Consider the following 14407-nt stretch of genomic DNA (forward strand, 5'->3'; position numbering starts at 1 on the left):
TTGTCTTTGTTTAGATTTTCAGTTCCTTCCACCTACTTTCATGCCACATTTACTTGTCACATGCACACATTTATTTAATCCTGTGAGAGAGAAAAAGAAGAAGAAAACCGTCGACGAGGGACATTTACTATTTTTTCATGATGTTGCTGTCTTTGAAATCGACGATACCAAATGCGAAAAACTAATGATATGCAGGTATAAAAACGTTATCCAATTTCAAGTATGGAAATGGGGAGATAGTAGGACACATGCATACCGTTCTACAAAGACAAAACTGTTGCAAATAGTTGACCGACTAATTGACGAAAGATCGTCAATGCTTATACAATATAGCATAAAAGTCAAATGCAAGTTCACAGAATACGATTGCTTAGATGGAATGGTGGATTTTAAAATTATACAACCACATGGTGAATATTATTGTGATGAACATGAAAATTCACACAGCTCGGACGAGGTTCATTTTGACTGGTGTGGTGAATCAGATGAGGTACGATAGATCAAAATTAACTGCTATGTATAGTTCAAAGTATTGTTTATACAAAGTACTGACTTGAATAATGAAAAATTGGGGAAAGTGCTATTTAGTTAAGAAATAGTTCATGGCAGCCGTAGATTTGTTATTATTTAACCATGGGTTGGGCATTAATATTCGATTATTTTACCCTGAGCGTTAGCCTACAAATCGCGGTACAATTGGGCAAGTGTCGTCGACAAAGGCAAAGACATCGGATGTCTGTTTTACTAGGATGTTAACGCGGTAAATATTTACTAAAAGAGGGCCATAAGATACCAGGGGGACAGTCAAACTCATAAATCAACAATAAACTGACAACGCCATAGCTAAAAATGAAAAAGACAAACAGACAAACAATAGTACACATAACACAACATAGAAAACTAAAGAATAAACAACACGAACCCCACCAAAAACTAGGGTACTCCAGAATGGTAAGCAGATCCTGCTCTACATGTGGCACCCGTCGTTTTGCTTATGAGATAACAGATCCGGTAAATAGTCTAATTCGAAAGATCACATTTATGAAAAGGAAGGGGACTGTATTTACGACGTAAGGAACATACCCGATATCATTTGTAAAACGGTTAATCATAACGGTTAACCAATTCGTGATGGCGTCATTAAAATTTATATATATGATTTACCGGTTTGCGCTATCAATACATTTGTTTTTAAGATTAGGGAATCAACAGCATTTTAACAGGAAACAAATTAGTCGAGTTTCACTTTGGTATTCGATACTCGGTACTAACAAGCAATACTCGAGTAGTCGAGTACTCGCAGACATCCCTTGTTTTACACAGAAAAAAGAGAGGATCACTTCTACACGTTAAATGCTCATTTTATTTTTGGATAGTTCTGCACTTGGGTAAAAAGGATGGATGACGTTTCATTTGAGAAATGATGCGTTTTCTACGGATAAAATTGACTCAAAGACAATCAAAACATTTATAAATGATAACACAAATACTTCAGACTTTGTATAGTTTCAGAGGAGTTGAATTGCGGTTCAATGAAATCGGTATCTTCCTTGAGTATTATAGATGCTTGACTACTGTCTAGACCGGAAAAGATGAGGAATATGAAATATTTATATGAATAGAAAGGATAAATATATATGTTTTCTTTGGTGTTGTTTGATTTTATTTAAATGATAACAGGTATTACTTTCATATAACTTGACATAGTTATTTCTGTAGATTGGAAAGCAAATTTCCAGTAATTTCTCTTCTCAGATAAAAAGTTTGAACCAAACGATTCATGATTTTACTTCAAAATATGATTTTAGGAAGAATGCACAAGAGATCAAATTAATGCTGCAAGAATGGCTATTATGATAGTTGATATACTAGGAGACGTCCTTTATGATAGGCTAGTATTAGATACACCATTACCGGTAAAGCAACGCAGTGATTGTGACATCACTTGGTTGTATTCTAAACTGCGGAATCAGAATCAACATATACCAAGCCGAGGTCTTTGGGGAGGTGAATGGAATGATATTAAAAAAAATGCTGAGAAAATTGGGGATGACATAGAAAGGATTAGACTCACTAGGAACGGTATGCAGCATTTGTCGACGTTTGTACTAGATGACAACGAATATTACGAAAAGCTAAAGATTATACAGAAAGTTATACGTCGAATGGAAAACCATAATAAGAAGGGAACAGCGTATACAGATCGTGTGAAAGAAGTTGCAAAACGCAAGCTAAACAGGGTCGATTGGGAGACCTACAAAGACAGTATCGAAATCGGTAAGGAATATCTCAATATTTATTTGTTCTAAATACACTCGTTGAGAACCTTTTCATTCTAATTTCTACATAGATAGTGTTCCAAGTTGCACTTTTCACTTCTCATTAACCTCGTAATTGTTTTCAAATGAATATTTTTAAAAAATATATATATCGTATTATTATTTGCAATAAAAAAAAAAAAGAATATAACGCACCCAGAAATGTTAATTCAAATATCAGGATCTTGATTTTATTCTTTTCATCCCATTCGATTTATAAGATTTGAACATCGGTAAAATACTAAAGCCTTAATTTAACCAATAAATGTTTAACGGAATGCTTCATTTTTTTCTCTCTTTCATCAAGCTTGATTATCAAAGATGTAAATTGAGTAAGAGTTATCTCATTGACAATGATACCACATCGTTTTATTAGAGCCAAATCTTGAAATCATTTATTTTCAGTTTCCCTGATTTTAGGGAAGCTTAGTTATGACTAAAATACAATAATCAGAGCCAAATCTTGAAATAATTTATTTTCAGTTTCTCTAATTTTAGGGAAGCTTAGTAATGTCTAAAATAAATATTCAGAGCCAAATCTTGAAATCATTTATTTTCAGTTTCTCTAATTTTAGGGAAGCTTAGTTATAAGTAAAATACAATATTCAGAGTCAAATATTTAAAAGATTTATTTTCAGTTTCCATAATTTTATTGATACATGGACTAATTTTTTTTTAACAGTGAACAAGAAGATACAGTATGTGGCAGTCTAATTCAAATTAATTCTTCGCACTTGCTCCTCGTTGTTTATATGTCGCGCGTTGGAGCTCCCACTCGCGTAATATAAACAACGAGAAGAAAATAAGTGAACTAACTTTAAAAGATTAAGTCTGTGGTTAAAGTATGCCACACATCATACATTTGCATAGCCTTCGACGAATTTTATGAAATTTGGTCTGAAGGTGTTTTATGATTTGAAAAAGGTCTGAAGCAATTTTTTTAGGATATAAAATTCATTTTCAGTACTTTCCTGATTGATGAACTTTTTAACAGTTGAAACTTACAGACAATTTGGATTTAATGTCTTTTTACATGATACATTTGTAAAGCTTAATGCATTGCAGGAAATTTGAACAGAAGCTTTTCGTAAAGACGAAGAATTTAAATATTATCTTTTGTTTTCATTTTCTAATTCACTTTGTTATTGATAAATCGACTCACTCTTTGTTTTTACGTTAATTGCATCATATCGTTTTGTTCAGAAGCAAATCATATTTAAATATAGGTATGTCAGTCAATACATTAAACAGGCTAAACTTCACGATTGTCGTCGTTCTAAAGAGCTGTATAAAACTTTGAAATCTTTATGAAGATGTTTTTTACCACATATTCAATAAAACATAAATTTAAGTGGTATTTCTCAAACCACTAAAAATGATGAAATATGCCATTTGAAATAAAGTCATGTTTCATTATTGTTGGCGTCGTTTTCTTTAGTTTTTTTCTATACAAAAAATACTTTTGTTACTTGACCATACACTACTGCTACTGTATAAGGAGCGTTTTGTTATGATAATGAAAAACAACATCTTAAAGTGTTAAAGTCATATTAGCAGAGATTCATACCTGATTGAGAGAAAAAAATTCCTGTCAATGTTAATTTCCGTTTTCAAAATGTCTCTGATGTGTGTATGTTCATTAATGCATTCGTTTGAAACACTGAATGGTAGACATAAGAACTAGAAAAAATCAGAATTATCATAGTTTACCGTATTTATTTGCAGAACTTCCAAGGCTTAAACTTAAGCCTTCTTTTAATGTCAAGATAGGCGAAGGATGTACACTTGACTGTGAGGTAGTAGTCTCATTACCTAAAGGTGCAAGTATTTACTGGGTTAGGATGAAGAGTGACCAGGAGACTCGTATTGTTATTGATGAGATGAAATACAAAGGTTCTGAAGTAGGATATCCATCTCTCAATATACTTAACTCTTCAACAGATGACGAAGGATATTATTCTTGCAGAATTGAATATCCTGTTAATTGTGCTGAAAGCGGTGAAGGAGAATTGACATGGCTTAAAACGTTTTTGCATGTCCATTGAATGTAAGTTATATGAAAAATTTTAACTACATTATATGTTAGGCTTTTTATTGGACAAAATCTTACATTAATTGTCAGTAAAATTACACTAAACCTAATCTCTTATTAACCTTTCATAACTTATGTAACGATCGTGCAAACGGTTTAATATTTTATATCCATCACAAGCATTACAACGTCGATTCAATCAAGAAACTAGAGGATCTAAAGAGCCTGTGTCGCTCGCCTTGGTCCATGTGAATATTAAATAAAGAACACATATGGATTCATGAAAGAACTGTGTTTTGGTGATGGTGATGTGTTTGTAGATCTCACTCTACTAAACATTCTTGCTGCTTACAATTATCTCTATCTATAATGAATTTGGCCCAGTAGTTTCAGTGGAAAATGTTAGTGAAAATTCACACAAATTTTATCAAAATTGTTAAAAATAAATGAATAAAAAGAGCAATAACTCCTTAGGGGGTCAATTGAACATTTTGGTCATGTGACTTATTTTTAGGTCTTACTTTGCTGTACATTATTGCTGTTTGCAGTTTATCTCTATCTATAAAAATATTCAAGATAATAACCTAAAACAACCAATTCAGGGGCAGCAACCTAACAACGGGTTGTCCGATTCATCTGAATATTTCAGGGCAGATAGATCTTGACCTGAGTAACGTTTATTCCGTGTCAGATTTGCTCTAAATGCTTTGGTTTTTGAGTTATAAGCTAAAAACTGCATTTTACCCCTATGTTCTTTTTTTATCCATGGCAGCCATCTTAGTTGGTTGGCCGGATCACCGGACACAGTTTTTAAACTAGATACCCTAATGCTGATTGTGGCCATGTTTGGTTACATTTGGCGGGTCTGTGGTATTCGAAAAATGTTAACCACATTACATAAAATTAGTTGCTAATCGTTATGTTACCATTCTTAGATAAAATATCAAAGTAAAGATAGGACACATACTTCACGTATATCTTTTATAGTTGTTTAACACTGTTAAACACCAATTAATTGTTTCAAATGATTTGTTTTAGGAGTGAACACTAGCCAAAATTTCCAAGTAAAAGACGACAAAATTTGTACAAGCAACCATTAAAAAGTAACTTTTAGGAGTTGCAATGAAATCGAGGAAAACATCGTGAATATTTGTACAGACTGGTAACGGTTAGTTCATCGCTTGTAGTTGGAAATTAACATGTTGTTAAGCTTTCAGCAAGTTTTATATAGTTTTGTTGTACTCTATTTTATATTATTTCATTCATTTTGTTGTTATCTATTTTTCATTTTGTAAAAGACTTTATTTCAAACGTTAAATCATTATTATTATCTGATAGTGTGTCATTTTTATACGCCCGTCTTTTAGACGGGACGTATTATGGTATACCGTTGTCCGTCCGTCTGTCCGTCCGTCCGTCTGTCGTACCGTCCGTCTGTCCGTCCGTCCGTCCGTCGTCCACACTTCGGACAATAACTCAAAAACACTTTCACCAATTTCCATGAAACTTAAGTGAATTGTTTATATCTATTGACGTAAGCTCCCTTTCGTTTTTTATTAATTTCAGATTTTAAGTTTTGGATTTATGGGGCTTTATTCATAAAAAAGGGTGGGGGTTCAACACTTCGGACTATAACCCAAAAAGGCTTTCACCAATGTCCATGAAACTTTGGTGAATTGTTTATATCTATTGATGTAAGCTCCCTTTCAATTATTATAAATTTCAGATTTTAAGTTTTGGATTTATGGGGCTTTATTCACAAAAAAGGGGGATTTTTAACACTTCGGACAATAACTCAAAAAGGCTTTCACCAATGTCCATGAAACTTTGGTGAATTGTTTCTATCTATTGATGTAAGCTCCCTTTCCATTTTTATAAATTTCATATTTTACATTTCCGTGTTATGAATTTTTATGCTTAAAAAAGGGGTGATTTTCCAATTTTGGGACAATAACTAAGACTTTCACAAACACTTTATGCCACTTTGATAAATTGTTTATATCTATTGACCTTAATCGTGCCAATTTTTTGTGCATTTTTATTTATTATTTGGGGGGGGGGGGGTTATTTGACAGGGCTCACACAATTTCTAGTTGATCATATAAATTCATTTAAAGCATAACAGACAAGTTAAAAGAGCAACGGGCGTATCATGCGCTAAAGCACAGCCCTTTATTATTTTTATCAAACTTAAACCTGAAATTATAAGAAAATCACGGTTTACCTGTTTTCCTTTTTAGTTTAAAAAAAAGAGCAATTAAAGAAAATCTTTGTTTTATTTCAATGTGTTGATATTAAAGAAATCTAACAGTTTCAACTTACAAGCGACATGTTGTCGTTGTTTTATAGATTGTGGATTTTTAATATGATTTGCATGGTGGAAGATGCATGCATATAGCATATAGCGCAGTCCGAGTTATGAGTTCATATGATTACCTAAATTTCAGTGTGCTACCTCCTAATTGGTTAAAGAGAAACACCAGTCAAAACTATAATAACAAAAATACCAAATTGCTATCGCCTTAATTCATGTTATTATACCTCATTATGTTTTTTCTATCTAAAAAAAAATGAAATAGTTGTGCTATTTCATTCCACAGAACCATTTGCCAGTCAATAGTTTTATACACCTATTGACTGGGTGTGAGAGTAATAGCAAGTTTGTTGTCCCTGAGGTACCAATAGTTGGTATGCGACAACAAACTTGCTATTACCCGCACAACCAGTCATTAGGTGTTTATTATACTGAATAACACAGCCATTAAGTGTTTTATATATATATATCAAATAACTAATTTTTGAAAAGTCTATATATCATCTGAAAGAAAAGAAAAATTTCACATAATTTTATATGCACAGGATGAACTATACTTTTTTTTTAATTCGTTTTGTATTTATAAATATTTCATTAATTTAAATCAAGACTAGACATAATTGTGTTAAACTTTGCGTGCTTATAATAAATTCTAGCTAAAGTACACCGAACGCAAATTCATTTTTAATAGACGGAGAGAGAATCCATATTTTTAATAACTTAAAGGTACTATATTTTAGATCTTTAAAAAATTCTCTTGAAGAAGTTTTCTTTTTTTTTTAATTGCTTCTTGTAAGTAAAATTACAATCAATACAAACAGATTGCACCGTTTACAATACTATAGTGATTTTTACGTTGCAAAGCATACGTTACTAAGCAGCGTAGTCAATGACATCATTATCGTCAAATGAAAAATAAGCGATGATGAAAAAGTACGGGAAAGATGATTATGAAACTATTCACCGGGGCAATAGTCTTTGAAACTATTGACTGGCAAATGGTTCTGTGGAATGAAATAGCACAACCATTTCATTGCTTTTTATATAGAAAAAACATACTGAGGTATAATAACAAAGACTATTGCCCCGGTGAATAGTTTCTTAATCATCTTTCCCGTACTTTTTCATGCTTATTTTTCATTGGACGATAATGATGTCATTGACTACTCTGCTTGGTAACGTATGCTTTGCAACGTCAAAATCCCTCTAATATTGTAAACGGTGGAATCTGTTCGCGTTGATTGTAATTTCACTTACAAGAAGCAATTATAAAAATGAATTTTTTAAAGATCTAAAATATAGTACCTTATTCATAATATGGGTTTGCTCTCCGTATATTAAAAGTGAATTTGCGTTTCAAATTGGTGAACTTAAGCTAGAATTAGTTATAAGCACGGAAAGTTTAACACAAGTTTTTCTAGTCTTGATTGAAATTAATGAAATATTTATTTATGCAAAACGAATTATAAAAAAAGTATAGTTCATTATGTGCACATAAAGTTATGTGACATTTTTGTTTTCTTTCAGACGATATATATATATACTTTTTTAGAAAATTAGTTATTTGGTATATATACAAAACACTTAATGGCTGTGTTGTTCAGTATAATAAAACACCTAATGACTGGGTGTGCGGGTAAATGCAAGTTTGTTGTCCCTTCGCATACCAACTATTGATCTCGGCTTTGCCTCGAGTAATAGTTGATACCTCAGGGACAACAAACTTGCTATTACACTCACACCCAGTCAATAGGTGTATAATATTAGCTACTAACACGTCGACTAGCCGCAATCAGATGTGCATTATGTGTTTTACATGTAAAGAAAAAATGAATATCACATCAGGAACAAACTCTTTTGATATTTTGGTACAGAAATGGTTTAAATTATGAAAATTAGTCATCGTTAGGCTAACAATGTAATCATTTATATAATAACATGCAGTTTTTGGAAGAAAAATTTAATATTTTTATTAAATAAATCATGTTTAAAAACTGTCTAATTTTATTTAAATTTTGCCTTCAGCACATGGTCACTAGTTACAAATTTTTGGTCGATGACAAAGACAACAAAATATGTTTAGAATTATTGAATATCAAACATTTTAAACGGAAAAAAAAGAATGATAAAAACATTTTTAACTCACTATTATTTCAAACAACAGTAGCTTTCTCTGATCATTAATCTTATCTGACCAAACTATACCTTAACTAATCCATATATAACAAAACTTTAAAAAAAAACCACTTTTTTTTGGTGTATAGAACACATTAAAATAACTTGATGCATATTCTTACAATAAACAATCAAACTTAGCAATACAACTTATATGTTTGTGTCTACGGACAGAACATTGTATTGATATTAAGTTAAATACATTATCAAAAACTAATTTTGACATAGTTGAATGTGTTCTTTTGAGGAGAAAAATGATACATTTTATCATGTTTATCTATCAAATGAAGCTGAACTTCGAGGAAAATGGAAACAAATACATTGTGATAATGTCTACGGACAAGACATTTTATTGATATTTAATTAAATGCTCTAAAAGATGATTGTTCAAGTTAAGATTAAAAGCTACCAATTTAATCTAAAGCTGTGTTTTTCAAATTTTGGAAAACATAAAAATGTACCCATTATTCTTTACATTCTCTCAATAATTTATTGATTAAGTTATAGTTATTGACCAAGCAAGTCGGTATATGTCATTCAATCTGCACAACACGAGAGGACCCAATAACCCAAACGACGTAGGAGTTCGGGTTATTTGGTCATCTCGTGCTGTGCAGATTAAATTACATATACTGATTTGATTGGCCAATAATTGTTTTAACACATGACGCAATCAATTTACGTGAACGTTTTTGAAATGTGGAGAATTTATTCCGCAATCCACGGATCCTAGGAAGGTTTCTTGTATGGTAAAGAAAGGGGGAAATACGACTTCGGTAGGTTTTAAATTAATCTTTTTTTTTATATTTTAGACTCATTATAAAATAGCGATTTAATGGTATATTTTTTTATCGTTTCCGTTAAATTTATTCCAAATTTTACTTATTGGTGACGATTAAGACTTTGATAAATTGTGTACTTTCAAATCGGTGTATGAAAAAAAACATAACTGCAAGGGTTATTTGGTTTAAATTAGACTAATTGCTTTTGAATTTTTAACGGAAACGATAAAAAAAAAAATATACCATTTAATCGCTATTTTAGAATGAGTCTAAAATATAAAAAAAATATTGATTTAAAACTTACCGAAGTCGTATTTCCCCCATTCTTTACCCTACAAAAAACTTTCCTAGGATCCGTGGATTGCGGAATAACGTCCACATTTCAAAAACGTTCACGTTTATTGATTGCTTCATGTGTTAAAACAGTTATTGGCCAATCAAATCGGTATATGTTATTTAATCTGCACACTCCTACGTCGTTCGGGTTATTGGGTCATCTCGTGCTGTGCAGATTAAATGACATATACGGACTTGCTTGGTCAATAACAATAACCAAGGAGGTTAATATAACCTCCTTGCTATAACATAGCACAGTAAGAACAAAGAGTTTTTACTCTTGCCAAGTGTTAAGCCAAAATGAAGACACATTCTTTTAACTGAAATCCATATATCTGACTTTTTGAAACAATCAAACTATTAGTAAAACTCTTTTTTGACATAATTGAATGTGTTCTCTTACAAAAATAATATACATTTTATCTATCAAATCAGGCTGAACTCGAAAAAATTGGCAACAAATATATTGTGGAAATGTCTACGGACAAGACAATTTCAGTTGAAAAAAACAATTTGAAATTAATAAATGGTGATTTAAGAGTGTGTGTTTTGTAAAATTACCATACAGAAGTAGATTTTAAAAAGTGTCAAATTATCAGTCATAAAAAGCATACCTTATTTTACTTCAATATTTTTATTCCAGTTGCTGCATACCATAAAAGATTAACTAAATCAAATAAAGAACAGTATTTCTCTTTCTCTGACTTTATCTTCTGTAATTTCAGTATTACCAGTAGATGCGGAAGTGTCTACGGACAAGACACTTGTATATAACAAGTGCTAAATTGAATTATTTGTCTGCTTTGGAACTTGAATCTTATTTATAGGTGATGTACGTTATTTGTACAAATTATAACTCAGTATTTTCAACATAAATATAGCCACAACTAATTCTAACAGATAAGATATTTTAAGTTTAAACAACACATAGGAACAATTTAGACCCAACAAGCCTAGCAATATTGATATAAAACCATGTCTACGGACAAGACATTCTGACATTTTTTTTCAAATTCTTTCTCTATTAATAGATGGTAGAAGAAAATGTTAGTAGTGATCTCATGTCTACAAACGAGCAGGAAGTTAGCAATGCAACATTAATTTTATTACACTTCCAGTTTACTAGGGAATGCATGTCTACGGACAAGACATTTTTTCACTTTATTTGTATAAACAACTTTGATGGCATATATCTCCAGCTAGGGTATGATATGTGAGGCACTTTTTGATAATGTATATACTAGGAGTGAAAACAAAATACATAATAGCATAAATGTGTTCTATTTCCTTTTTTATCCCTACACTGAGCAAGCTAAAACAAAAGTACAAAATTTCATAACAAACGTACAATATTCCACTTTTTACATAACTTTTTAACCACTGAAGATTTTTCGTTGCAACAACCAGCAAAAGAAAGATGAATAAATAGTCTATTACAGTAAACCAATAATGAAGTTCGTAATAAGTTCACTTATTAACTATCAATTGATAAAAACAGTGTAATTTTAAATGAAACAACATAACGTGAAAGTTTGCTCATTTTCAGCGTGTACTAGTATTTAGAGTGTTTTGGGTTTTTTAAACGGTCGCACATATACATGATATTTGATATTCTCTTCTTCAGTTCAAATATGTAATACTTATGTGAAGTTTGTCTTCTTGTCTTTAAAGGCCTATAACATAGACCTAATCTGAAATGTAAATCCGATTGTGGCTAGGCAACATTATTAATTCTTAAGGATTTATTTTTCTGACGTTTTATCTCGTTGAAATCTCGTTCTGGAATAATTTCTAACACAAGTAGTTCAAGTTGAAAATATCGATGTATTTAAAAAATATTATAATCTAAGTTAACTCTGTGAAAAAATTGTGTAATTACAATGAGTAGTCTTTGAGAAATCAATTTTTCAAATTTTATTACCAATTAAGTCAGTCTTTAAAGCCAAAATTTTAAGAAAACGCGTGAGGGGTACAAGAAAAATTATGATTGTACCAGAAACATGTACATACCATATCACTTTTTTTCTTTTTAAAGTTCAGAGCTATGTTCTTTTTCAATCATTTATAACAAAGAAGTTGGAATCATATGCATTTTGTTCTAAAAACAGGGAAAATTCACTTTACAAAATTGACAGCATAGTAAATTTTAAACAAATAAGAATCAAAATATGATCAAACTTTTTTAATATTAACACTAACCTATATTTTTTTAAGAAATCACATGGGTTCACTTCATCTTTATCAAAAGTATGACAAATGGTTAGTTGTGGGACTGTGATTTTTTCACGATAATAGCCCAAACTTGGGTAAAAATTGATGAAAAATAGTGAAATGATCAAAATTGGGTACTTTCAATGGTCCGTAGCAAAAGAAGAGGTGCACCCCCATATGAAATTTTCTCCACCAATTATTTTTACAGTCATGCAAACCAAAAAAACAGGTTGAGGAAAAAGTTAAATTCTAGAAATGTTTTGGTCGTCAGAGGTTTACATTCTTAAGTTGATCATATGTTATAAGAACAAATATCGGTGTTATAGAAAGCGATTGCAAAAGTAAAGATATCTTTTTAAAAAGGATTTTTACTGATACAATTTGAGTCACTTGAGGTAATGTGTGCTGCTTATGCATTTCGATACGATAATTTTATAACCACATCTTCATAAATCTCTTTAAAAGGGTAATACCGATGTTGGTATAAGGATGTACGTAGTTGAAATTAAAAAATTTACCATAAGCTGGAAAAGTATTAGTTAAGGAACAAAATATGCTAAAAAATGATAGCTTAAAGAGCACCTTTTCAAGATATTTGATTTTTTTAAAATGGCGAGAGAAGACTGACTCGGACTCTTACCTTATATTTGCATTCGTTCTATTTGGATCTCACATTAAAAAAAAGAAAATTAAATTTTGATTACTTTTTAAAGATTTGGAAGTCTTCTATGAAAAGTAAACTAGGCGTTATGGAGCAAAAATTTACCCTGTATTGAAGAAGAACACCCAAGGAGTCTGAACATCGGACACAAATTCCGAAACATCGCTTAAGTACATCATAAAGTCTCGTAAGTCAACATAAGGACAAATAAAGTAAGCATTACAGATTTTAAAAAAAAAAGGGTAATCGAGATATGATAACAGTTAGGATAGAGTACATCCAAGGGTGTAAATATCTTGCTATTATGCATACACGCATTGCAACATTTAAAACTTATTTAATATTCAAAAGCATTATCCCAGTCTAATTTTATATATTTAAAAATGAGTTTCCAAAATCAACTAATACCAACTTGTTTGAAATAAACGACACAGTGGGACGAATGAATATAGCACTTCATTAGTTGTGCGTTTAGGGTTAGGAATTTATTTATTTTTTAAATTCACCATGAGTAAATGAGTTACAGAAAATGTGGGACATATATTACATTTACTGTACCATATCAACTGCGACAGCAATCTAACTGCACAAACATGAAAAGACATATACAAGTTAATATCTGTTTTCCCATATTTTATAAATGTATTTGGTTGACATATCAATTTTGCTCATTGATTGAATCCCAGGCCTGCTAGTAGTTTATTTTTCTTAGTGTTAATTGGTCTTCTAATGTATGATATGAAGATTTTTTTTTTCAATATTGAACAATTTGAAATTAATGATTCTTTAATACTTTGATAAATTGTTTATTTCTATTTTGACCATTGATATTTTATTAGATATGTATATTTTTAGTTTACACATAGATGAAATACCCATGTTTACACTATAGTTATTTTGTCTATTTGTAGTTTATTTTTTTAGTTGCATCTAATATGTTAACACTACAACAAAAATATGATAATTCTCAATGTTAAGTGTTGTTCTCTCGGTAAGTACTTACTTCATTTTGTATTGACAAATAGTCTTTGAATTCTCATTATCAAACACTGCAGTCGTCTAATCTCATTAAGTCTTTGGCATAACTTCCGCAGATAGAAAGTGGCTTTAGTATCAGCAAGAACACTGTAAGGTTTATAAATGTTTCCATTGGTAGGCGCAGTTATACCAGGCTTAACAATATGGATTACCCTTAATGTATGTGATGTGTCTATTAGTTTTTCTTAATATGTAATTTCGTTTGCAATCACTTGTTGATGTCCTTTCCGATAATGTTTTATCTATGTAATATTCTCGGTGATATGAAATACTGAAACATAGGGTGAAAATCAAATCCAATTCGACTGACCATGAGTTACAAGATTTTGCCACTATCCATTAAAAAGTTTAAGATTTAAATACTCGCTTGCTATCGTTAATTTTGTTTTGAATATTTACAGTGAATAAATTCGCAGCAGTATAATAAAATAAATTTTAAACATGCATGTCTATACTTGATTCAATCAATCTATATTTTTCCATCACCCTTATTTTAGCACATTTCTGATATTATTTTCAATGTCTTCCAATTTTATTTTT

The 14407-nt window shown here is 30.9% G+C and overlaps 1 protein-coding gene across 1 annotated transcript; it reads left to right on the forward strand.

Moving 5' to 3' along the window:
* The first annotated feature begins 1 nt into the window (after nucleotide 1).
* LOC134693845 (uncharacterized) lies at nucleotides 2–5492 on the forward strand. Its single transcript, XM_063554786.1, has 4 exons — nucleotides 2–490; nucleotides 1809–2277; nucleotides 4044–4365; nucleotides 5389–5492. The coding sequence occupies exons 1-3, from the start codon at nucleotides 41–43 to the stop codon at nucleotides 4361–4363; spliced, it is 1239 nt and encodes a 412-aa protein (XP_063410856.1). The 5' UTR covers nucleotides 2–40; the 3' UTR covers nucleotides 4364–4365; nucleotides 5389–5492.
* Nucleotides 5493–14407: the final 8915 nt, after the last annotated feature.

Source organism: Mytilus trossulus, chromosome 12, assembly GCF_036588685.1.
Source record: "Mytilus trossulus isolate FHL-02 chromosome 12, PNRI_Mtr1.1.1.hap1, whole genome shotgun sequence".
NCBI classification, from domain to species: Eukaryota; Metazoa; Mollusca; class Bivalvia; order Mytilida; family Mytilidae; genus Mytilus; species Mytilus trossulus.

What these genes read in the sequence shown, in the direction of transcription:
- LOC134693845 (XM_063554786.1), top strand. Translation starts at nt 41, where the DNA reads ATGCCACATTTACTTGTCACATGCACACATTTATTTAATCCTGTGAGA. An exon ending in GGTGTGGTGAATCAGATGAG is followed by an intron (nt 491 to 1,808) that starts GTACGATAGATC and finishes ATATGATTTTAG; the next exon opens with GAAGAATGCACAAGAGATCA. An exon ending in CAAAGACAGTATCGAAATCG is followed by an intron (nt 2,278 to 4,043) that starts GTAAGGAATATC and finishes ATTTATTTGCAG; the next exon opens with AACTTCCAAGGCTTAAACTT.